The sequence below is a fragment of the Balaenoptera acutorostrata genome, chromosome 1, assembly GCF_949987535.1.
Source record: "Balaenoptera acutorostrata chromosome 1, mBalAcu1.1, whole genome shotgun sequence".
Lineage (NCBI taxonomy): Eukaryota > Metazoa > Chordata > Mammalia > Artiodactyla > Balaenopteridae > Balaenoptera > Balaenoptera acutorostrata.
Genome location: NC_080064.1, coordinates 18,164,783 through 18,189,048, shown reverse-complemented (window position 1 = coordinate 18,189,048; position 24,266 = coordinate 18,164,783). Strand labels below are relative to the sequence as shown.

The window sequence follows — 24,266 nt, the reverse complement described above, 5'->3', positions numbered from 1 at the left end:
GAAGCTCCCTTGTGCACACCTATAATTTCCTCACTCTTTTCTTGCTTTGTTACATTTGCAAACTTCCAACCCTATTTTCAGTCCAATTCTCTCTCTCCTCTGTGCCTTCATGTGGTCAGCAGAACAAGACTGAATATAAAAATACAACCTTGCTGATTGGTTTCACTTTAAATCATAACCATGAATTTCAAGTGGGCCCTTAATGTTGCCTGGCAATCATTCTGTTTTCCATTCACCTAGATGACCATTTCTGAAACCTGTACTACTCTACCCCCTGCCCTTGTCATCATTTTAAGATGATGATCTTGCTTTCTACTTCAGTGAAAAAGCAAAAACAGTCAGAAGAGAACTTTATTAGACTACTACCACCACACCTTCCGGAATTCCTACCTACCCACTAACACTTGTACCCATATACTCTGCCTTCCTGCCTCTTACCATAGATGAACTATCTGTGCTTTTTTTGTTGTTTTTGTAATATTATTTTTAAAAATTTGTCTTATTGAAGTATAGTTGATTTACAATGTTGTGTTAGTTTCTGATGTACAGCAAAGTGATTCAGTTACATATATATATGGTTTACTACAGGATATTGAATATAGTTCCCTGTGCTATACAGTCGGACCTTGTTGTTTATCCATTCTGTATATAATATTCTGCATCTTATCTGTGCTGCTATTGCTGCATCATATGGCTGAGTATGTTTAGTTTTGTAAGAAACCACCAAACTGTCTTCTAAAAGTGGCTGTACCGGGGCTTCCCTGGTGGCGCAGTGGTTGAGAATCTGCCTGCTAATGCAGGGGACACGGGTTCGAGCCCTGGTCTGGGAAGATCCCACATGCCACGGAGCAGCTGGGCCCGTGAGCCACAATTGCTGAGCCTGCGCGTCTGGAGCCTGTGCCCCGCGACGGGAGGGGCCGCGATAGAGAAAGGCCCGCGCACCGCGATGAAGAGCGGTCCCCGCACCGCGATGAAGAGTGGCCCCCGCTTGCCGCAACTGGAGAAAGCCCTCGCACGAACCGAAGACCCAACACAGCCAAAAATAAATAAATAAAAAAAATAAAATAAAATAAAATAAAAGTGGCTGTACCATTTTGCATCTTCACTAGCAAGGAGAGTTCCTGTTGTTCACATCCTTACTAGCATTTGGTGTAGTGGTAACTTTATTTTTTTTTTTTTTTTAATTTTATAGCTACTTTATTTATTTATTTATTTATTTTTGGCTGTGTTGGGTCTTCGGTTCGTGCGAGGGCTTTCTCTGGTTACGGCAAGTGGGGGCCACTCTTCATCGCGGTGCGGGGACCGCTCTTCATCGCGGTGCGCGGGCCTTTCACTATCGCGGCCCCTCCCGTTGCGGGGCACAGGCTCCAGACGCGCAGGCTCAGTAGCTGTGGCTCACGGGCCCAGTTGCTCCGTGGCATGTGGGATCTTCCCAGACCAGGGCTCGAACCCGTGTCCCCTGCATTAGCAGGCAGATTCTCAACCACTGCGCCACCAGGGAAGCCCCTAGTGGTAACTTTAAATTTGCATTTCCCTGATGACAGGTGATGTTGGAGCATCTTTTCATATGCTTATTTGCCATCTGTAGATCTTCTTTAGTGAAGTGTCTGTTAAGGTCTTTGGCCCATTTTAAAATCAGATTTTCTTATTGTTATCAGATGTGTCCTTTGCAAGTTTTTTTTCCTTCAGTCTGTGGCTTGTCTTCTCATTCTCTTGACATTGTCTTACAGAGCAGTTTTTAATTTTAATGAAGTTCATTTTATCAATTACTCCTTTCATGAATTGTACCTTTGGTGTTGTATCTAAGAAGTCATAGCCAAACCCAGGGTCACTAGGTATTCTCCTTATGATACCTTCCAGGTGTTTTATAGTTTTATGTATTACATTTAGGGATGTGACCCATTTCAAGTTAGTGTTTGTAAAGGGTGTAAGGTCTGTGTCTATATTGATAGTTTTGCACGTGAATGTCTAATTTGTTCTAGCACCATTTGTTGAAAAGACTGTCTTTCTGTTGTATTGCCCTTGCTTCTTTGTCAAAGATCAGGTGACCATATTTCTGTGGGTCTATTTCTGGGCTCTCTGTTCTGTTCCATTAATCTGTTTGTCTTTTCTCTCACCAGTATCACACAGTCTTGAATATTGTAGCTTTTATAGTGAGTCTTGAAGTTGGGTAGCATCAGTTCTCCAACTCTGTTGTTCTCCTTCAATATAGCATTGGCTGTACTGGGTCTTTTGCCTCTCCATGTAAATTTTAGAATCCATTTGTCTATATCCACAAAATAACTTGCTGGGATTTTGATTGAGATTGCATTGAATCTAGAGGTCAAATTGGGAAGAACTGAATTTGGATAATACTGAGTGTTAGAATCCAGGAACATGGAATATCTCTTTATTTATTTAATTCTTCATCAGAGTTTTGTGGTTTTCTTCATATAGATCTTGTACATATTTTGTGAGATTTATACCTGTGTATTTCATTTTAGGAGCTGCTAATACAAAGGGTATTGTGTTTTTAATTTTGAATTCCACGTGTTCATTGCTGGTATATACAGGAAATTGATTGACTTTTGTATGTTAACCTTATATCCTGCAACCTTGCTATAGTTATAATAGCTTATTAGTTCCAGGAGTTTTTTTTTTTTGATTCATTTAGATTTTCTACATAAGACAGTCATGTCATCTGTGAACAAAGACAGTTTTATTTCTTCTTTCCCAATCAGTATACCTTTTCTTCTCTTTTCTTGTCTTACTGTGTTAGCTAGGACTTAAGTAAATTTTGAGAAGCTCTGATAGGAGGGGACATCCTTGCCTTGTTCTTGATCTTAGCGAGAAAGCTTTGGACTTCCCACAATTAGGTATGATGTTATCTGTAGGGTTTTTTGTAGATGTTCTTTATCAACTTGAGGAAGTTCCCCTCTGTTCCTAGCTTGCTGAGAGTTTTTATTATGAATGGGTATTGAATTTTGTCAAGTGCTTTTATGCATCTATTAATATGATCATGTGATTTTTCTTCTTTAACCTGTCAGTGTGGTGGATTTCATTTATTGATTTTTGAATACTGAACCAGCCCTGCATACCTGGGACAAATCACGCTTAGTTGTGGTGTATAATTATTTTTATACAGTGTTGGATTTCATTTACTAATATTTCATTAAGGATTTTTGCATCTGTGTTCATGAGAGATATTGGGCTGTAGTTTTCTTTTCTTGTAATGTTTTTGCTTTTGTTGTTAATGTAATGCTGGCATCAAAGGACAAGTTAGGAAGTATTCCCTTTGCTTCTATTTTTGGAAGAGGTTGTAGATACTTGGTATAATTTATTGGTATAATTTCATCAGTGAAATGATGGGCCTGGTGCTTTCTGTTTTGCAAGGTTATTAAATATTGATTCAATTTATTTAATAGATACAGGTCTGTTAAGATTGTCTTTTTCTTCTTGTGTGAGTTTTGGTAGATTGTGTCTTTCAAGAAATTGATTTCATCTAAGCTATCAAGTTTGTGTGCATGGAGTTATTCATAATATTCCTTTATTATCCTTTTAGGGTCCATGGGATCTGTAGTGATGTCCCTCTTTCATTTCTTTTTTTTAAAAAAATATTTATTTCTTTATTTGGTTGTGCCAGGTCTTAGTTGCGGCAGGTGGGCTCCTTAGTTGTGGCAGGTGGGCTCCTTAGTTGCGGCATGCATGTGGGATGTAGTTCCCTGACCAGGGATCAAACCTGGGCCCCCTGCATTGGGTTATTAGTAATTTGTGTTTTCTCTCTTTTTTTTCTTAGTTAGCCTGGCAAGAGGCTGATTGATTTTATTGATATTTTCAAAGAACCAGCTTTTGGTTTCATTGATTTTTTTTCTCTATTGATTTTCTTTTTTCGGTTTTATTGATTTCTACTCTAATTTTTATTATTTCTTTTCTTCAGCTTACTTTGGTTTTAATTTGTTCTTCTTTTTTCTAGTTCCCTAAAATAGGAGTTTATTGATTGTAGATCTTCATTCTTTACTAATATATTCATTCAGTGCTATAAATTTGCCTCTAAGCATTGCGTTTGCTACACCCCACAACTTTTGATAAAGTTGTATTTCGTTTTCATTTGGTTCAAAATACTTAAAACATTTCTCTTGAGATTTCTTCTTTGACCCATGTGTTATTTAGAAGTGTGTTGTTTAATCTCCACATATTTTGGCATTCCAGCTATCTTTCTGGTACTGACTTCTAGTTCCATTCCATTGTGGTCTGGGAGTAGACACTGTATAGTTTCTTTTAAATTTGTTTGGGTGTGTTTTATGACCCAGAATGTAGTCTGTCTTGGTGAATGTTCCATGTGAACTTGAGAAGAGTGTTTATTTTGTTGTTGTTGTTGTCCTGCGCTGGAAGGTGGATTCTTTACCACTGGACCACCAGGGAAGTCCCTCTCCTTTACTTTTGAAGGATAATTTTGTAGGGTATAGCAATCTAGATTGGTGGTGTTTTTCTCTCAACATTTAAAATATTTCACTCTACTGTCTTGTCACTTGCATGATTTCTGAGAAGTTAATTCTTATCTTTGTTCCTCTGTAGGTAAGGTGTTTTTTCCTCTGGGTTCTTTCAGGATTTTTCCTTTATCTTTGATTTTCTGTAGTGTGAATATGATATGCCTCAGTGTTTTTGTTTTTGTTTTTCTTTTTAGCATTTATCCTGCTTGGTGTTCTGAGCTTCCTGAATCTGTGGTTTGGTGCTGACATTAATTTGGGGAAATTCTGTCATTATTGCTTCAAATTTTTCTTCTCTTCCTTTCTTCTTCTAGTATTCCTGTTACGCATGTGTTACACTTCTTGTAGTTATCCCACACTTCTTGGATATTCTGTTCCATTTTTTTTGCAGTCTTTCTTTCTCTTTGCTTTTCAGGTTTAGAAGTTGCTACTGACATATCCTCAAGCTCAGAGATTCTTTACCAGCTGTGTCTAGTTTACTAATGCGACAAAGGCATTTTTCATTTCTGTTGGTGTTTTTGATCTCTAACGTTTCTTTTTGATTCTTTTCTATAATTTCTATTTCTTTTCTTACATTACCCATATGTTCTTGCATGTTGTCTAATTTTGCCATTAGAGTCTTTAGCATATTAATCATAGTCGTTTTGAATTTCTGTCTGATAATTCTAACAGCTCTTCCATATCTGAGTCTGGTTCTGATGCTTGCTCTGTTTCTTTAAACTGTGTTTTTGTCTTTTAGTATGCCTTGTAATTTTTTGTTGAAAGCTGGACATGATGTCCTGGGTAAAAATAACTTAGGTAAGTAGGCCTTTAGTGATGTTGTGGTACACTGTTGGGGAAGGGGAAGTATCTTGTTGTCCCATGATTAGGTCTCAGTTTTTTAATAATCCTGGGCCCCTGGGCTATGAATTTCACAAGTGCTTCTCAGTGTCAGGTTCTACGTGCCACCCCTCTCCCTACCCCATCCCCTAGGCAGTACAGGATGGCTGGAGTTGGGCATATTCCTTCCACCATGTAGAAAGTTAGAGGTAGCTGGAGTTGGGTATTTTCCTTCCCCCAGGTTAGTTAGGCTCGGATAAGACTCTAATAGGTTAGACCCTGGTTTCAAAATGGTTAATTTACCCTCCTCCAGCTGGAAGCATGAGGGGATTTTTTCCCATCTTCACTGTGGGAACCTGGTACAGCTCCTGGAGGTAAAGCTCACAAAGTGTGGTGCATCCCCCACCTAAGACTGAGACACCCCCTGTTGTTTTTGACTCCCAGAGTTGTCCACCCTGAGCCTCGAGAAGTTTGTCAGTTGCAGTTTAGGTTTTCCTACCCTGGTATTAGTTCCCGTGGAGGTTTCTACTCCTGCATTTCTGCTCTGGTAAATTGCGTTCTCTGTATCCACTTGTCTGTTTAACTTTGGGGGAAGCACTTTTCTCTGTAACCTCAGTTCTCTGATGGATCTAAGAAGAGTTGTTGATTTTGTTTGTTCAGCTTTTTACTTGTCAGGAAGAAGTGATGACTTTAGAAGCTCCTTACATGCTGGACCAGAAACTCAAAGTCTACCCTACCATCTCTATGTATTTTACTTCTTTCGTGCCTTAACGTTTTTAAAAATTATTTTTTATTTTGGCAAAAAAATGCATTAACATAAAATGTATCATCTTAACCATTTTTAAATGTACACTTTTTTAGTAGTGTTAAGTATATATACACACTGTTGTCCAACCAATCTCTGGAACATTTTTTATCTTGCAGAACTGAAACTCTATACCCATTGAACAACAAGTCCCTATTTCCTCTTTCCCTCAGCCTCTGGCCATCACCATTCTACTTTGTTTCTATGAATTTGACTATTCCAGATACCTCATATACGTGAAATCATACAGTATTTGTCTTTTGTGACTGGATTATTTCACTTAGTACAACGTCCTCAAGGTGCATCCATGTTGAAGCGTCAGAATTTCCTTCCTTTTTAAGATTGAATAACATTTCATTGTATGTATAAACCACATTTTGTGTATCCATTCATCCACTGATGGACATTTAGGTTGCTTCCACCTTTTGGCTCTTGTGAAAAATGCTGCTATGAACATAGGTATGGGGACTTCCCTGGCAGTCCAGTGGTTAGGACTCTGCGCTTCCACTGCAAGGGGCCTGGGTTCGATCCCTGGTTGGGGAAGTAAGATCCCGCAAGTTGCACGGTGTGGCCAGAAGAAAAATTAAAAAAAACAGGTGTGCAAACATCCCTCTGAGGTCATTCTTTCATTTTTTGGATATATATCCAGAAGTGGAATTGCTGGATCATATGGTAATTAGTTTTTAATTTTTTGAGGAACCACCATCATGTTTTTCCATAGTAGCTATAGCATTTTCCCACCAACAGTGTACAAGGGTTCCAGTTCTCCACATCTGTACACTTTTTGTTTTTTGAAAGTAGTCGTCCTTGGATATCATCTTTGGAGAAATGTCTATTCAAGTCCTTTTCCCATTTTTAAATCAGGTTCTTTTTCGTTGTTAAGTTGTAGGAGTTCTTTATATATTCTGCTTATTAATGCCTTATCAGATATATGATTAATATCTATTCTTAACAAGGTCTAAAGTTAGTTATAATAACACTATCCTCTTCGCAAAGAATGTAACATTCTAAGAACACTTGAATTCTGATTTCTCTCTTTATGATTTACATGTTATTGTTTAGTGTTTCAGTTCCACTTTGGGGAGAAGGAGCAGGATAAAACCAATCCCTAATTGATTTTTATTGTTTAACTGAATCAGTGCTTGTTTGGGTAATTTCTTTTCCTTCTTGCATCTAATGCCTTCTTTAAATGATCAGTTTCTGTATTTTGAAGTATGTCTATCAATAGTTTTTTCAGTCATAAACACTTAAGTTTTTATTTTCCTTTTATTTGTTCTCAAAGTGTTTCTGACTAATTATATCTTTCTTTCATAGTTTCTCTTGGTATTTACTTATAGGAGATTTACTTCTAGGTTACAGTTATTTTCTCTTAGAACTTTGAAAGATGTTATCATGTCTTTTATCTTCTTGACATCCACTTGAAAGTTTCTGCTGAGAATCCAGTTCAGTTGTTATTTCTTCATAGAATATTTGCTCCCCCCACCCTTATTGCTTTTAAAATATCTTGTGGTATTCTGCTGTATCCTTATGATGCTTCTAGGTGCAGATTTTATTTTTATCCTTCTTGGGTTGGGCTTTGCTTCCTGAATATCAAACAGTTGGTCATGTAAATGAGGCATTTTTCTGTGTCTTTTTGCCATGCTGCCATTGGTGGCATTCTTCATTAGGGTGAAACTAGGCATCAGCCATAAAGAACCAGTGTTTTCCTGCAGGTTTAGTCAAATTCAGTCATTCAACAAATTTCAACACCTGCCGTGTTCTAGGCACAAGAATTACATATGGGAACTCTTTACAACTGGGAGCTGAAGTGGAGATTTTAGATTTGCTGCCTGACATGCTTTCTGCTTTTCTTCTGTAGACTGATAATGGTCTCCAGCTGCCAAAGAAGGTTGTGGATGCCAAGAGAAAGGTAACCATTTCTCATCCCCTCGAGTGGAATTGGGTGCCTCTAGGAGCCCACATTGGCTGGCAGTAGACATGGCTGAATTTACAAGCTACAAGGATACTGCTTCCAGCCGCCACCTGCGGTTTAAGTTACAGAGTCTAAGCCGCCGTCTTGATGAGTTGGAGGAAGCCACAAAAAACCTCCAGAAAGCAGAGGATGAGCTCCTGGATCTCCAGGACAAGGTGATTCAGGCAGAAGGCAGCAACTCCAGCATGTTGGCTGAGATTGAAGTGCTGCGTCAGCGAGTGCTGAGAATTGAAGGCAAAGATGAGGAAATTAAGAGAGCAGAGGATCTCTGTCAGCAGATGAAGGAGAAACTTGAAGAGGAGGAAAACCTCACCCGGGAGCTAAAATCTGAGATTGAGCAGCTTCAGAAACGAATGGCTGAACTGGAGAAGCTAGAGGAGGCCTTTAGCAGGAGTAAGAATGACTGTACCCAACTGTGTTTGAGCCTGAATGAGGAGAGAAACCTGACAAAGAAAATCTCCTCTGAGCTGGAAATGCTCAGGGTCAAAGTGAAAGAACTAGAATCTTCTGAGGACCGGCTGGATAAAACTGAGCAGAGTTTAGTGTCAGAGTTAGAAAAGCTGAAATCATTAACTCTGACCTTTGTAAGTGAGAGAAAATACTTGAATGAAAAGGAGAAAGAAAACGAGAAACTGATAAAAGAGCTCACTCAAAAATTGGAGCAGAACAAAAAAATGAACCGAGATTATACAAGGAATGCTTCTAATCTTCTGGAAAGGAATGACCTACGAATTGAGGATGGTATCTCTTCCACACTGCCATCCAAAGAATCAAGAAGGAAGGGCACTCTGGACTATCTAAAGCAGGTAGAGAATGAAACAAGAAACAAATCAGAAAATGAAAAGAACCGAAATCAGGAAGACAACAAAGTAAAAGACCTTAACCAAGAGATTGAGAAACTTAAGACACAAATCAAACATTTTGAATCTTTGGAGGAAGAGCTTAAGAAAATGAGGGCCAAAAATAATGACCTTCAGGATAATTACCTAAGTGAACAAAATAAAAACAAACTCTTAGCCAGCCAGCTGGAGGAGATAAAGCTACAAATCAAGAAACAGAAAGAATTAGAGAACGGAGAGGTAGAAGGGGAAGATGCTTTCCTGTCCAGCAAAGGCAGGCACGAGAGGACTAAGTTTAGAGGGCATGGGAATGAGGCACCTGTGTCCAAGCACACACCCCGGGAACTGTCCCCTCAGCATAAGCGGGAAAGGCACCGAAACAGGGAATTTGTTCTCAACAATGAAAACTATCCTCTGAGCAACAGGCAGGTTTCCTCTCCCAGCTTTACCAACAGGAGGGCAGCCAAAGCTTCCAGCACAGGGGCAGGTGCAGACAGTGGGACTCAGGAGACAAAGAGAACTGAAGATCGATTCACATCTGGCTCCTCTCAGAGTGAAGGGAAGAAGTCCAGGGAGCAGCCGTCAGTGCTTAGCCGCTACCCGCCAGCTGCTCAGGAGCACAATAAAGTTTGGAAGGGCACTCCCAAGCCAGGTACTGAGAGTGGGCTGAAGGGGAAAATAGAGAAGACAACACGAACATTTAGTGATACCACCCATGGATCTGCTCCCAATGACACATCAGGGAGAGGTGACAAGGCTTCTGACACCTCCACCGAGGCCCTCTTTGGCAAGAGGGGGCAGGTGCCTGGCAATGGAAGTCAATTAACTCAGGCTGCAGACTCTGGCAGTTCTAAGGCCATGGGAGCTCTGGCAACATCTAGAAGATCTTCCTCAGAAGGGCTCTCTAAGGGGAAAAAGGCTGCCAACGGCTCAGAGGCTGATACCAGTTTCCCAAATTCCAAGGCTTCACCTTTATCAAAGTATCCTTATAGCTCCAGAAGCCAAGAGAACATCCTTCAGGGCTTTTCAACCCCAAATAAAGAAGGAGTTGATCAACCCATAGCAGTTGTGATGGAAGACAGTAGTCAGCATGAGGCCCTGAGGTGTCGAGTCATCAAATCCAGTGGCAGAGAGAAGCCAGACTCAGATGATGATATGGACATGGTGTCTCTTGTTACTGCCAAATTGGTAAACACAACCATTACTCCAGAGCCCAAGCAACAGCCCAACTCTAGAGAAAAGGCCAAATCCCGAGGGGGACTTAGAACCTCCCTCTTTGAGAATGATAAAGATGTGGGAACAGAAAATGAATCTGGGAAACCTGTCAGAGCCTCCACCAATGCCGTGGAGCTCCCAGAGGCCAATGGTGCCGGGGTAAAAAGCCAGCGGCCCTTTAGCCCCAGAGAGGCCTTGCGATCTAGAGCCATCATCAAACCTGTCATCATTGATAAGGATGTGAAAAAAGTCATGGGAGGATCTGGAACCGAGGCCACATTGGAAAAACAGAAGTCTCCTTCCAAACCAGGGCCAAACAAAGTGACAAGCAGTATAACCATCTACCCCTCTGACAGCAGCAGCCCGAGAGCCGCTCTAGGCGAGGCCCAGCGGGAGAGGCACACATCCACCAGCAACATCCAGGTTGGGCCACCAGAGCTCACGTCGGTTAGTAACCATGTCAGCTCCCCCTTTGAGCTCTCCATTCACAAACATGACATCACCCTGCAGTTCACAGAAGCTGAAAGAATGGGAGATGGGGCCCCAAAGAACAGGCCGGAAACGGTGGTCTCTCGGAGCAGCATTATAATCAAGCCATCAGATCCTGTGGAGAGGAATAGCCATGCACCCACGGCGGAGACAATCAGGTGGAAAAGCCATAGTGGCCCTTTAGAAGTGGGCTCTTCAGATGGCAGACACGTTACTGTGAGAAATGCCTGGAAGAGTAGGCGAGACTTGAACTCTTTAGAAGACCCCCCAACTCGAATAGGTAAAAATGTGGAATCTACCAACACCTACATCCAGAGATCTTCCACAGACTATTCAGACCTTGAACAGCCCAGCTCCTACCTTTTTGAGCAGGGCACTCGAAGGGTAGGCAACTCAGGGGATGCCCCCGAGCTCTCCTCCAGAAGGACCCAAAGCAGCCTCACCGTGTCAGAGGTGCTCACTCGTCGGAATCGGGTAGGAGATGCTGTCACAGCTGAAGCCTGGAACCACTTGGCAGGCATGGTAAGTCCCACTTCTTTCCCTCTCTCCTGTTCTCCTTCCACTTTCCCCTTTTCTCCTTTACTTTCTTTTTTGTTCCCCTCTGCCCTGGCCTGTGTGACTCAGGATTATGGAGACTGTGGGGCTGGGAAACACTGAATAGAACTGGGTAGTTCAGAGAACTGTTGAAAATAAGTTGGATTTGGCCTTAAAGAAGAATGAAGTACCTTGAAGAAGGTATTTGGCAGAGAGCAGCATGAATTTCCAAAATCTTTTCCCCGATTTGTCCCCTTCATTTTGCCTTCATATATGAAGGCTACAAAAAAGGAGAGATGTGGCCTCTGTTCTCTTGGTTTGCCAGGGTCGCCAAAGGAGCTCGCTCCCCTTATAGCCCCACAGAGCAGTACCTAGAAGCACAAGAATCAGCTGCAGCTGTTGGGAGGTTCCGGGTAAAAGGAGGAAGCACGGTGACTTTCTGTAGAGCAGAGATGGAGCCAAGGAAATGAGTTCTTTGGCTGCCTCAGTTTAGACAGATCTTTGCCAGCTGCTGGCATGTAGGGGCTGAGGAGAGCTGGGGCTTATACTGGGCCTACTTGGATAAGCTTTATGCCCGAGCATCACTTTTTGTCCCAGACACCTATCTAGCCCATTATGTCATCAGTCTGAGGTTAGGGCTGGTTCAGTGTGGCTTGTTACTGGATAGACAAATCTAGAATCTTTCCTTATGTGAGGGTCAGAGTGCCAGAACAACATATGAAGGGGAAGCCCCCAGGAGTGTCTTTTAGATGTGAGTCCTGTGATGAAGAAAGATATTTTTGACCTAGAGATTGTTCCCTTCTTTTATTATTTGTTTAAATATTTATTTTTGGCTGTGTCGGGTCTTAGTTGCGGCATGCGGGATCTTTCGTTGCGGTGTGTGGGCTTCTCTCTAGTTGAGGCGCGCGGGCTCTAGAGCATGCAGGCTTAGTTGCCCCGTGGCATGTGGGATCTTAGTTCCCCAACCAGGGATCGAACCTGCGCCCCCTGCATTGGAAGGCGGATTCTTAACCACTGGACTACCAGGGAAGTCCCTGTTCCTTTCTTTTAAAAGGCAGGTGGTGACTGTGTGTTAAGTTGAAAAGCCCTGAGTCTTTACAGGGTACTTTAAATAAAGCACTTCCCCACCTGCTATCTTATTCAGTCTCTCCAACAGCCCTGGTGTGTGGGGGGGGATATTATCCCTATTTTTTAGATGTAGAAACTGAGGGTCAGCGACACAAAGGGTCTCTTCACCAAGGCCACCCAGGTGAATTACTGGAAGAGCTAAGATTTGAATCCAAGATTCTTGTCTCTAAATCCAATGCTCTTTTACCTTGCCAACCAGACTTTCTCACTCATATTCTTTGATCTGCATTAGCTGGGGAGGAGCAACAAGAACATTAAAAAGGCAGAATTCTGGTAGAAGATGAGTGCAGAGAGTTGGATGAAGCTGAATCTGTGGATGTCTGAGAAATATAGGATGAGGGGCACATATGAGATGAGATTTGGTAGGAAAGGTATACGTGAGCTTTTTGGTAGTCTGTAGGTGGGAAGTAGGATAAGAGCTGTCCAGCTTCCTTTTCATACTTCCCTGCCTCTCCAGCGAGCAAATGGCTCTCACCCTGAGAGGCCTGCAGCCTGCACGTGCAACACTCCAGTAATGCTGGCCCCTACTTGGAGGTCCCACTCCAGTGGCCCTGTTCCCGGTCCTGTCCCTTTTTAGGGCTCCTGTTCAGCTGTGAGCCTCCCAGTCTACCCTAGGAGCTCTCAGCAGCTTGGAGTTGGTAGGTGGAACTTTTATATTGGCCAGTCCTTTGCAGTTCTGCTGTGGTCGGTCTGCACTCCATCTCCCTCTGTTAGAGAGGGCCATTGGGGTGGGGAGTGAGGGTGTCTTATTATTCACTGTATTGTTCTCTGCAGCTGACTTTTGTCATCTGTTGGCACAGGAGGAAGGTGACGACTGCACACTCAGTGTCTACAGGCGACTGCAGAACTCCCTCGAAAGGTCTGAACTGTCTGCAAAGCCGGGGCTGCCAGAGCCTGGGCGATCCCGGGCTGAGGAACGGTTACGGCCAAACAGGCCCTGTGCTGAGGAAGACTGAGCCAGCTGGGTGAGGTCTGCCGTCTCCTCTGCTCCTGCTTCTCAGCTCTTCCGCCTTCCTGCCCTGTGAAGGAACCAGGCCAGAAACCAGGCCTTGGCTGGGAGACTGGCAGAGAGCCAGGCTGTGGCTCATTTTTTGCCAGTTGGCCAGAGGGAATCAGAAACTACAAGCTGGACACGGTCACCCAGGGCCAGCCTTCCCTGATGCATGAGTCTTCTCTCCTTGTCCCTGTCCCCATCCCCCAGGTAGGATGGGCCACTCTGGCCCCCAAATGAGGAAAGACATAGAAACCCCTTGTTATCCCCACCACACAGCAGCAGCCAAATCTCTTCTCTGCTCCTTGGTGGGTTCTGTGTCATAGGGCAACCCCTTCTGTGGTTAATGTTCTGATTTCTTAGTCTCCTCACCACATCCAGTTCATTCCTCATTTGCCCCAGGGGCCTATGCACCCACCAGCCATCAGCTCCATCTAGGGGGTTCCATTTCTTCCCCTGTGGAGTTCCTCAGACTTTTACAGGGGTTTAAACTTCAACCTTTAGGTTGAAGTTTCTCTGACTTGGCCCCCGGCTGACCATTGTTTCCTGGGGGCAGAGCACACGGGTACCCACCTACTGGAATGACATCACACACACACCCCCCCGCCGCCCCCCCTCCCCCCCACAACCCCGGCTCTCTGTTCACCTTCCAAAGGCACCTGGAAGTGCACGAGCCTCATGCATCTCCTTCCCTGGGCACCAACATGCTGCTGGCCTTGCCTGCTCCTCTCCTGTGGCTGGAGACTTCAGGCTGACTTCGTTGTTTTCTCCTCTGGAATACTCCCAGACTAACCTGGGCCTGACCCAGCATACTCTGCCTTCTAGGAAGCGCCAGCACGGGGGAAAGTAGACAGGAAGAAGCGATTTCCCCTTAGTCACTCCACAAAGCAATGGCTCCATGAAAGGCATGGACTTTGTTCCTCCTCCTCATCCCCCGTGGAGGAGGTATCGCACTTTACCAAGCTGATGCATTCCTACAGAAGTGGGCCCATGATTTCTGCAAACCAACTATCATTATGATGACTTCATTGGAGGAAAGGTAATACGTGCCCATCAAGGGCCCTAGATTCATACAATTCAAAATGCAGCAAACCTTTCAGGAAGCCACATAAAGAAAAATTGATTAGATTCCTTATACCAATCACGTGGGGAAAGAACCGTACATTCTTGGCACTGCTTTTTCTATAGCATTCTCTCAGTTCAAAGAAGGGATCCCCTTTCAAAGGCTACCTTTATGAAGCAGACACTGTTCCTTCATAGTGAAAGAGCATTAGAGTGGAAATCAGGAAAGCTGAATTTTCTTCATGGCTTTGTACTTCCTTGCTATGTGACCTTGGGGCCTCAGTTTCCTTATCTGTAAAATGAATTCTTTGAAATGGATGGTCTCTAAGGATCCTAAGTCTGGCATTCTAAGATTTTTCTGTTTCCTCCCTGTGGGGGTGATTCTCACTTGTGGAAGGTATTGTCCAAATGGGTTTACGTGTGTCCTTCCCATCACCTTTGTTTTTCTGGGCCTTATTCTTTCCAGTTCCCCATGTTTTAATGTCATGAGGATGAACTCGGAGAAGTTCCCTTGGCCTCACTTTTCCAGTTTATAAAATGAAAGGGTGAGGTTAGATGGTCTCTGCGGCCCTTTTCAACACCAACCTTGCCCAGTGCCACACAGCAGGCCACGTGCTTTCCACAGCACAAGGTGTGTATCTCCTGTTCCAGTGCTTCTTGAATCTTCTCTGCCTCCGCTCAGGGTGGGAACCAGCGTTCGCCCCTCCCTTGTCTGCATCAGATTTGGCGATCCTGGAGGAGGCTTGGGGAGCACCTACCTGACTTTCACGGACAGGAGTGTTTTGCTTATACTTCCATTTTCTGGAGTTTTGCCAATCTAAGGGTATTTGTCATGTGGCTTGCCTTTTCTTCACATTGCTGCCTCAGATACTCAAGATGCTGTTTTCAAAATCTTTTCCTGCTGCTTTTCCTGGGTCATTGGCTCAAGGCTGCAACCTCTCACTTGTAGCCTCCCTGCCATTCTTCTTAACTGGTTGTCAACCCTGAGAGTCCAAAGGAAACAGACCCCTGTGGCGGTCAACTGAGGCTATAGGAAATTAGGTCTGTGGTTCGTTGCTGGTGGAAACAGAAGGGCGCCAAACGATGCCTACAAAGATCTCGCCAGTAATTCTTGTCTTTTTGGGCGTTGGAGCCCTGGATTCTGGTGCTGTAGCTCCTGGTGCCAAAGTCTGGATCTTTCCACATTTTAGCAGCACCAACATCTGCCACCACCCAGAATGCTCTGTGGAAGAGGGACAGCTATGGTGCCCTTTTGCTGGGGCTGCTGTCTTAAAATCTGAGTGCAATAGGGTTTGATTGTAACAGTTATTTCAGGATAAATATTTTGTTTCCTTAATCTGCACACTTTCTAGAGCCGCTGTAAAATAGATTTTATTTTTAAATGTCCTCAGCATTGCAGAAAATATATTTGTAATAGCAAGTGAACGCTAGAGGCTCAGTTCCTCTGGGCTTCAAATGGCTGGCAAGGCTGGCTGTCAAATTCCAAAGTTGGAAGGCCTGTTTCTGAAAAGCAATCTAGGTGTGACCGTCTGGACCCAGGCCTCACCATCAGGGGTCCTGGAGGAAACTTCCAAATGGGAGACCGGGTAGTTGAATAGTTGTCTAATCAAGCCAAATATTCCCTCTGTCCCAGCCAACAAACCCACTTTTATGACCAGCCTCTTCTGCAGCTTGGCTCTAACTCGGAATTTTACTGGCAGGTGTATGGTGTGTGGGAGGGTTCCTAGCAAGGTCTGGGAAGCTGGCACTCCAGAGCTGCTTGCTTGGAGGAAGTAGAGCTGGCTCAGTGCTAGGAGCTGGTCTCCTCCACCTGCTGCCGCCTGTCTCTCACCACTCTGGTACTAGAAACAACCAGAGAAAGCTGCAGGGACGGTGGGCAGAGAAGTTGTGGCTGTTTCTGCTTTTGCGTAGCAAGGAAACAGTTCCCGGGTGGGCCACAGGGATTTGCAGTGGGGCCAAGGATTCCAGCCTCGGCCACAGGCAGGCCTGCACGTGACGCCATCACCCTCGTGGGGTGTGGGAGCGTCTGTGTTGGTCTTGGACTTGCCATCCTGGGGCAGTTTTAGTTCTTTATATTTAGTGGGTTAGTGCCATGTGCTATCACTTCCCAGTAAAGGAACAGGGACCCAGCCCCTGGGTCCCCAGCTGCCTTTGTTGGTGTGGGGTGATCGTTACTCTGACAAGACTGATTTGGAAGAGCTGCTTTTAGGGATTACCTTTTAAATACCCCAGGGTGGGGAACAACAGGGTTCTCCTCAAAGCCTCGCAACCAAGATCATAGGAAAGGGGCCCTACTTTCCTGCTGCTTCACAGCTCAGAACATGTACTGAATGGAATGTATTTTTAAGAGAATAAAGTCTATTTTTTTTTTTTGTATTTTAAAGATTGGGAGGGCTAGGGAAGTAGCCCCCAAATAAACTCTTACTACATTATAGGCCCCCTTGCTAGGGGACACATCAGTATCTGTTGGTCCACACCTACTTGCTCAGGCAGGTGCTCTGGTCTCTCCCCTGCTCCTTGGAGTCTAGGTGCAGCAGCTTCTCCTACATTCCTGCTCCAAGCATGGGACCAAGGAGGCCAGACCCTGTCGCTGGAAACCAGGGCGAAGCCATGAGCAGTGACTCAGGGCTCCTTGGGTGCATGTGTATAGTTGAAGCTGCCTGTCTGCATGTATCCTCTGGCTCTAATGCTGTCTGTTGGCTCTGCAGCACAATATGTAACCAATAAAGCTCCCTAGTTTCCATGTGCTTTGTGTGAATGTGAGTCAGTGATGCCATTTTTCTTGATGTCATCTCTGTGTACAGCTGTTGCTATGCACTGGTACAGCTAGTATATTTCATTTACATTTACTGAAAATACTCAGCCAATTACTGATTGCCATAAGGACTGGAAACATAGCTGAGGCTTGGGAAAGGACATTTCCTCGGACTCATGTAACTGGACTTAGAATTATATAGCAGTTATTTCATTGCTACATTTTACTTTTTTAGGCTCTTCTATCATCACACACACACACAAAACAATCAATCATCCGTGTCATCTCCCAAGCTGCCTATGTCGTTTATTTAAAAAACAAAAACTCTTCAAAGACCACAGACCACCGGATCAGACACCCTAACCTCCTGAGGTAACAATATTCATGGCAAAGCTAGGATTCAAATATAGGTTGTGGTCCAAAGTCAATATACTTTCTACTACATGCTCTTCTCACCTTTACATCATAGTTACACCACTTGCCCTGATCCTGGTGTGCAAATTTTTCCCATGGTTGTCACTCATTCCAGGACGAGGGAAAAAGCCCTCTCCATCTTCATCTTCCAGTCAGAACACCAATGTAATGTTCCTTAAATCTTACTAAGAATAAAACCTCATTTAAACTAATTATAGGGAAGAATTGACTAACAGGAGTAAAGTCCAACTTCCAGAAGCAGATTATGTACATATACTTACAGTAACATAGTCTGTTAGGAACCCTTTGGAAGAAACAGGCACTGTTCCCTTTGTGTAAAAATGTTTTAACCTTACATGGCAGAAAGGACTTTGCAAATGTGATTAAGGATTTTGAGGTGGGAGAGAGATCTGGGTGGGCCTTAAATGAAATCACTAGTATCCTTATAAGAGAAAGATAAGATCTGACTACAGAACAAGAGAAGGTGATAATGGAAGCAGGGATTGGAGTAATGTGCTTTTAAGATGGAGGAAGGGGCCACAAGCCCAGGAATACAGTCACTAGAAGCTGAAAGAGGCAAGGAAATGGAATCTTCCTTCAGAGTCTGCTATGATAATTTGTTACAGCAGCAACAGGAAATTTCCACTATGTTACCTAAACCCTTGATCTCCTTAAACTTTTATATCAATACCTTGGACAGAAGTGGAAAGTTAGCACATACCCATGGAGGGAATCTAGGGGAATAAAGCCAGGATGGTCTGCCAGAGGCCCACCCAAACTTTGTGTCAAGGCTTGTGTCTTATCTTGAAAATTCATTGTTTCCTAATATCCACATGCTTGACCTGCAGCTTCCTACCCCTGGCACACGGTCACCCCACAATCCCAATGGGGAAGTCTAGCCCCACAGGCCAGGAAGCCCTTTGCTTCTATGGGAACCCCCCTCAATCCTGTCTTCTGACCAGACCAAACCATTTTCTCCTTTAATATAAACATCCTCTTTATTTAAACATGGATAAAACTGGCATTTTCAAAGGAGTAACACCCTGCCTTATATATTAACTCGAACCCTAAGGGGAAACAAAAAGATAAGACTAATTTTCTATGAAGTTTTATTCTCAAAATATAAAAAACCACCACACACAAAGAGACTAAGATGTTCTCTCGCAGCACTTGCTTGCCTCAGTCCTAATGAAGAACAGACTCCCACACTAATGGACAAGTGCCTCCCTAGCTCTAAGTCACTTAAAGGAGGCAACCTCCTTGGCCACCTGACCACCAGGAGCTCTAAACAGTTGATCTGGAGCCCAGATGCCAGGGTGAGTTTCTCAGTGGAATCTAATATTGCTAGAAGAGCTTTGCTTATGCAGCAAAAGACACAAACACATCGGCCTCTTCCCTTAGAACACATCCATCTCACATGCTCGGGGACTGCTGTGCAGGGACGCCTGGTGTGGCCTGGCGAGGCAGGGTATACATGGCCCCCAAGAACTGGTCTGCAATCCTTCCTGCTTCTCTCAGCCCACTCAGCAGAGCACCATGGACCGTGGCTGGGTAGTTACGGATTGTATGTTCTCCAGCAAAGAAGAGTCGTGGAATAGGCTATTGCAGGAAAAAAAATTAGAGAAAATCGGCTTATTGTTGTATTTGAACTGCCAAATTCCTATTGCCCTTTGAAGGCTCACTACCTGCCCTCCCCACCCCATTAATGGTCCATCATTCTCCCAAAAAGGGTCTCCCTTATCAGCAGGCATTCTCCTAGAACAAACAAAAGTAGAAATGGGGCAATAAAACTCAGCCCAGCCTTAGTTCTAGGGTGATGCTTAACTGCATCTGTGCTTATTTATCGGTTTAATTCTGGGGATACCCAGTTGTAGAGCTTCCTTTGCTCTACAAATGTATCCCCTACTAGAGGTGTAGTGTTCCCGACTACTCTGAACCAGAGAGAACACAGCACTTGTTCTCATTATGGAACGCTTCTGCCTCTCAGCTTAGAGCAGGCCTTACTTACCACAGGGTCCTGAGAAACCCTGACTACTCATAAAGACGTTAGGTTATTTCTCAGGGGCATGTCCTGGAGGCCCCTAAGTAATTGGGATCCTGCAACAATCCTATGAGCCAGTACAAAATGGGGCACAATTAAAGATGGTTTTGTTTTTGTTTTTTAGGAACAAAAATCTGAATAAGGAAAAAGTAATTGGTTTTTACTCTGGACTCTTGCATTCTGAACACAAACTGTCTAGACTGACAAGGCCAACATGTAACAAATTAGACACAAATAATACTGCTCCTCCCTTTCCCTCTGCTCTTGGTTATCTGAAAGGGTCCAAGAGTCCAAGACTGACTAAAATCTAAAAAGAAAACCAGTGGCACTATATCTACCCTGAAATCCTGGGATGCTGGCCTGTTTCCAAATAAGCCCAGGTACAGTTTGCCAGTTTCTCACCTGTGGGGCACCTGGAATTGAGGGGCCAGGAGTGATTGGCTGAGCCATTAAGTCATAGTCATTTCCAGATGATCCTGCGGCTACATAGGAATAGGAGCCCCGGGCCCAGGGATCAGCACGCCAGCGAGACACCACAGTTTCCTTGGGCTAAAGGAGAAACCATGAGTGGAAGTTATTACTGGACACCAAGGACAAATCGGTCATTTCTGAAAGGTAGAAAAGCTGTGATGGGTGGGGATACAAGTGAGAGAAAGGCAACAGACACGAGAGTTAGCCAAGTGATGAATGCTGCTGCTATAAAATAAAAAAAATGCCTTCAGGCTGCAAGGAAGCCTCCAGATTGCCTTCTCAGCTATGAATCCAGAGATCTACCCAGGGATTGATCTCTATTCCCTTTTAAAATTCACATGAAGCATTAATATGCCTTCTCTCAAAGGAATCATAAGGAACTAAAAGTGTTCAATGGACCTAAAGAAAGAAAAACAGAAAAAAGTACCAAGAGATTCTCTTGAGACTTCCCTTGGGGAGTTGGCCACTTCGTCTGAAAGGTGGTTGGGGAATGGGGGTGGGGATGATTCCACACATAGAGACAACAGACAACACAAGCAAAGAAATGCGGCAAATAGCCTTCTCAATCCCCTGGCCCATGTACTGGGGGCTTTTCTCAATCCCATACTTAGGGCATGAACTCTAAACATTAGCATTAATGTAAACCCAGCACACAATTCTGGCTGAAACTGTCCTGACGAAGAATCCATGCTGCAACTCGAGACACATCAAACCCTGCTTTAGTCTAAACCCCAGATCCTCGCCTGCCCCCGCCCCTTACTTACTTACCTGGGGCACTGCACTGCTACCAAAAATCCCTTTGAGAATGGCCAGGCATCGGCCAACAATCACATCATCACTTATGTTTTCCATGATGCCAGCAGCTTCTCCTGCCACTAGTGCCAATAGTATTGGAGCTAGAGAAACAGAAAGGACAATTCCAGGGTTTTCCTAGACTTTTCTCAAGTACCTCCTTATCAGGTCTCACATTATTCTTGGCTGTTTGAAATCTGATGACCAATAGACAGACATGCACCACTCATGCTAGACACATGTTTCTGAGCCAGCAACTTGAATCCTATCCCCAGAAGGGTGCTGGCAAACCATAGTGAAGTGTGACTCATGTACTTCACTGCTTATAACCTGGCAGAATACAGAAGTCCTGAAGATATAACTTCAGATCTTGCTATCAAGTGTCCCTATATTTAGGCACAAATTCTTAGACAACTCCATGACCAGGGCTGCATCCTCTCGGCTGTCATCCCAGGCCCTTCCATACTCATCATCACCCTTACTCACCCATTTCGTGACTCTGTGTGCAACAGGCTTATGTGATAGCCACAGTACTAGATGCTAGGGATATAAAAACTATAAACTAGACTATATACTCCAGAGATCAACAACAACAAAAATAATCATAGAGATAATTACAAACTGGGATAAAAGCTATGAAAACACAGAATATAGAGAAAAGAATACAAGGACATAATTTCATTTGAGGCAGTGGGAATACATGTGTCTTGGAAAGTCTCTTTGAAATAGTGACATTTGGGCCAAGCCCTGAAGCTGCGTAGAGTATGCCACGTTGGGAAGGAAGAGAAGGAGAAAAATAAAAGCGCCCCAGGCCCAGGGCACAGTACAATGCAGAGGACCCAAAGTAGAAGACACCATGGTACATTTTAGGATTCCAGGAGGGCAGACAAGTGTGCCTGGAGGCTGGGGAGGGCATGGACAATGAAGAAGCTGAGTAGAAAAGAAGGGTTAGATTATTCAGCCTTCATGATGGCCACGATAATGAAAGCCATCAAAAGAAAGAAGCGGGGATAGCAGTCAGTGGCTACTGGCAATTGAACAGGTATGAGGTAAGAGTGGCCTGGACTGGGAGGTAGGCAGTGGGAAGAAGTAAACAGGTCTGAGAGAGAGAGTGAGGCCCTGACAGGACTTGATGGCCTAGATCAGGAAAGAGAAAGAACACTCAGCAGTTGTTGGAAACAATGTGCTCAGGGAGCAAATGGCTCCTCTGTGGAGTTAGTGGCCCTGGCCATGTGAAGGATGTTCAGTACCAGGCAGTGAGGAGTGATGGAAAGAACCACGTGTCAGTCAAACTGGTTAACTGATGTGTCTGCATTGTCAAGGCCAGGCCTCCTGATACTGCTGCAAAGGAGAATGTCTTACATCCTTTTCCTGGAATGAGGTAAGATCTAAATATACTTCCTTTTTAAAAAAAAGCTCTATATAGAACTAAGAGCAACTCAATTACAGAAGAATGTAAAACAGGAGGTAGGAGTTTGATAAATACATTCTAGGGAAAGTGATCAAAGATTCAGGGGCAAGTCAGATACAAAAGCCTGAGAATGAGGAATACGAGTTTCCCTTTCCAGGAAGCTTCCCTGGGCCTGACCCCTGGCTCAGTTGATTTCTTCTTCTATGTTTTCTCTTGCAGTGCCCTGGGCTTTCACTCTCACTCCTCCACTTCCTGCCCCGTTCTGAGGCTGCCAACCTCCTTACTGTATCCCCCACTAGGTTGTTAGCTCCTTGAAGGCAGGTATAATATTCCGAATTCTCTATTCCTATAAGGATGTAAAAAGATTAAAACTAGAAAGCCGTTACCTTTATAGAGGTTCCAGAAGAGGAACAGCTCACCCCTGCTGGCAGTCGTACTGCCAACATGTCCGAACAAATTGACACTTGGATCCCAGAATACCCGGTCAAAACACAACACGACCTATTGTAAAAAAGGAGCACATAAGCTGGTGACAGCGCTCAGAGAACATGGCTTTAAGCACAGCTGTGCCTCAACAGGAAGTACTTCTTCCTCAGACCTTACTAAGTAAGTTCCTTCTAATCTGCTCTCAGTATAAGCCTAGAAATCCCTATTATAAATGTACTACTTAGGAAGACATTTAGCACTCTCTTTTTATAGGCTTGGGTTTGAGAAGTGACCCCCGAAGACAGTCCTCATGGATACTTTATACATAATTAGGTACTAAAGTGAATGAACTGACAGGCCTCACCCTGATATCACAGAGTTGAGAGCACAGCAAAATGTTCAAAAACGCAAACCTCTCTCCTCTCTAAGTGGAGGGCAATCAGACTGGTATTTGTACACTGGGTATGTAGAGAGGTACCTAGGGCAAGTTACCTTGTTAAGGTTGCCAAATCCCATCCTTTGGACTGCAGATGTTTTCCACTCAGGAAGAGGCGGCACAAACTGAACAGCTGGTGGCTGCTGCTTCAACACACCCAAGGGAAGGGTACAGAGGACTGCATCACACTTATAAATAAACGTCTGGCTCGTGGAGCGGGTATTCACCGCTATCACTTCACATCCTAGAGAGGTTAGAGGAAAAAGGCTTTATTGGTGATAAGGATGATACTGACAAGGGTATTGAACATTTAGCGCACAGTAGAATCTACACGCTATCTCAGTTAGTTCTTACTACAAGTCTGTGAAGTCAGTTCTGTTCATTTTCTACAAAAGAAAACCGAGGCAGAGGTGAAGTAACTTGTGTAAGGCCACACATGTAACAAGTGCCAGGATTTAAACCCAACAGTCAACTTCAGAGTCCTCGATCTCTACCACCATACTACCCTACCTTGCCGACTGATACACTGGGGATCTTTTGGACTAATAATAGGACCTTATCATTTACCAAAGTTAAGTAAATTTAGACCAAAATTAAGAGTAAAATGCCTATCCCGATAGAACCAATACCTCTCCACTGTGGTTAGGCGCTCACTAAGGACCAAAAGAAGAATGATATCAGAAGACTGTGGTGCCGATCTAAGGGATGCAGCCTAAAACCACAGAGCATGCTATCCTTGAGAATACACGGTGATGCTTAGCTTGCCAGGATGTGAATGAGCTCAAAGCTGACCACAGAAAAGGTACTGAAAGTAAGTTAATGTACTTTTCCCTCATTTGTGTTCAATTTTTTCTTCAATAAATGCCTCTTTACATAATTTCTGAAAAATACAGAGAAAGCTCAAAATAAATATGAGAGCTCCATACATGCCCATTTTCTGTGGCCACAGAACTAGGGAAAATGACGCAAAAGCTAGTCTCACTGTTCTCCACCTGCCTGCAAATGGCTATTTAAGGCTGTAGATCTTCTCAACACCAGCAGCTAGAAGCTGCCTCTGAAGGGAAAGCTAAAATCAAAAACTCTTTCACTGGTTGTTAAAAAAATTATCTGTGGTGATCTCAGCAACTCTAGAAAAGGGGCCATGGAGGGCAAGACTGGTGGCCACATCTCCACTAGTCATGAGAGCCCTCAGAGAGGAGG

The 24,266-nt window shown here is 44.0% G+C and overlaps 2 protein-coding genes across 4 annotated transcripts in view; one reads left to right on the top strand and one right to left on the bottom strand.

The window, feature by feature from the left end:
- The window catches only part of LUZP1 (leucine zipper protein 1), an 80,582-nt gene extending 63,515 nt beyond the window's left edge, over positions 1 to 17,067 (top strand). For both annotated transcript variants that reach the window (XM_057532791.1, XM_057532783.1), the window contains 2 exons: positions 7,949 to 11,127; positions 13,068 to 17,067. In XM_057532791.1, coding sequence (XP_057388774.1) covers positions 8,068 to 11,127; positions 13,068 to 13,223 — 3,216 coding nt within the window. In that variant the 5' untranslated portion in view covers positions 7,949 to 8,067 and the 3' untranslated portion in view covers positions 13,224 to 17,067. The remainder of the gene's footprint in view (positions 1 to 7,948; positions 11,128 to 13,067) is intronic.
- Positions 17,068 to 17,356: 289 nt separating this feature from the next.
- The window catches only part of KDM1A (lysine demethylase 1A), a 63,882-nt gene continuing 56,972 nt past the window's right edge, over positions 17,357 to 24,266 (bottom strand). For both annotated transcript variants that reach the window (XM_057532805.1, XM_007175093.3), the window contains 5 exons: positions 23,123 to 23,310; positions 22,591 to 22,705; positions 20,770 to 20,897; positions 19,933 to 20,079; positions 17,357 to 19,088 (listed from right to left, as the gene is read on the bottom strand). In XM_057532805.1, coding sequence (XP_057388788.1) covers positions 18,903 to 19,088; positions 19,933 to 20,079; positions 20,770 to 20,897; positions 22,591 to 22,705; positions 23,123 to 23,310 — 764 coding nt within the window. In that variant the 3' untranslated portion in view covers positions 17,357 to 18,902. The remainder of the gene's footprint in view (positions 19,089 to 19,932; positions 20,080 to 20,769; positions 20,898 to 22,590; positions 22,706 to 23,122; positions 23,311 to 24,266) is intronic.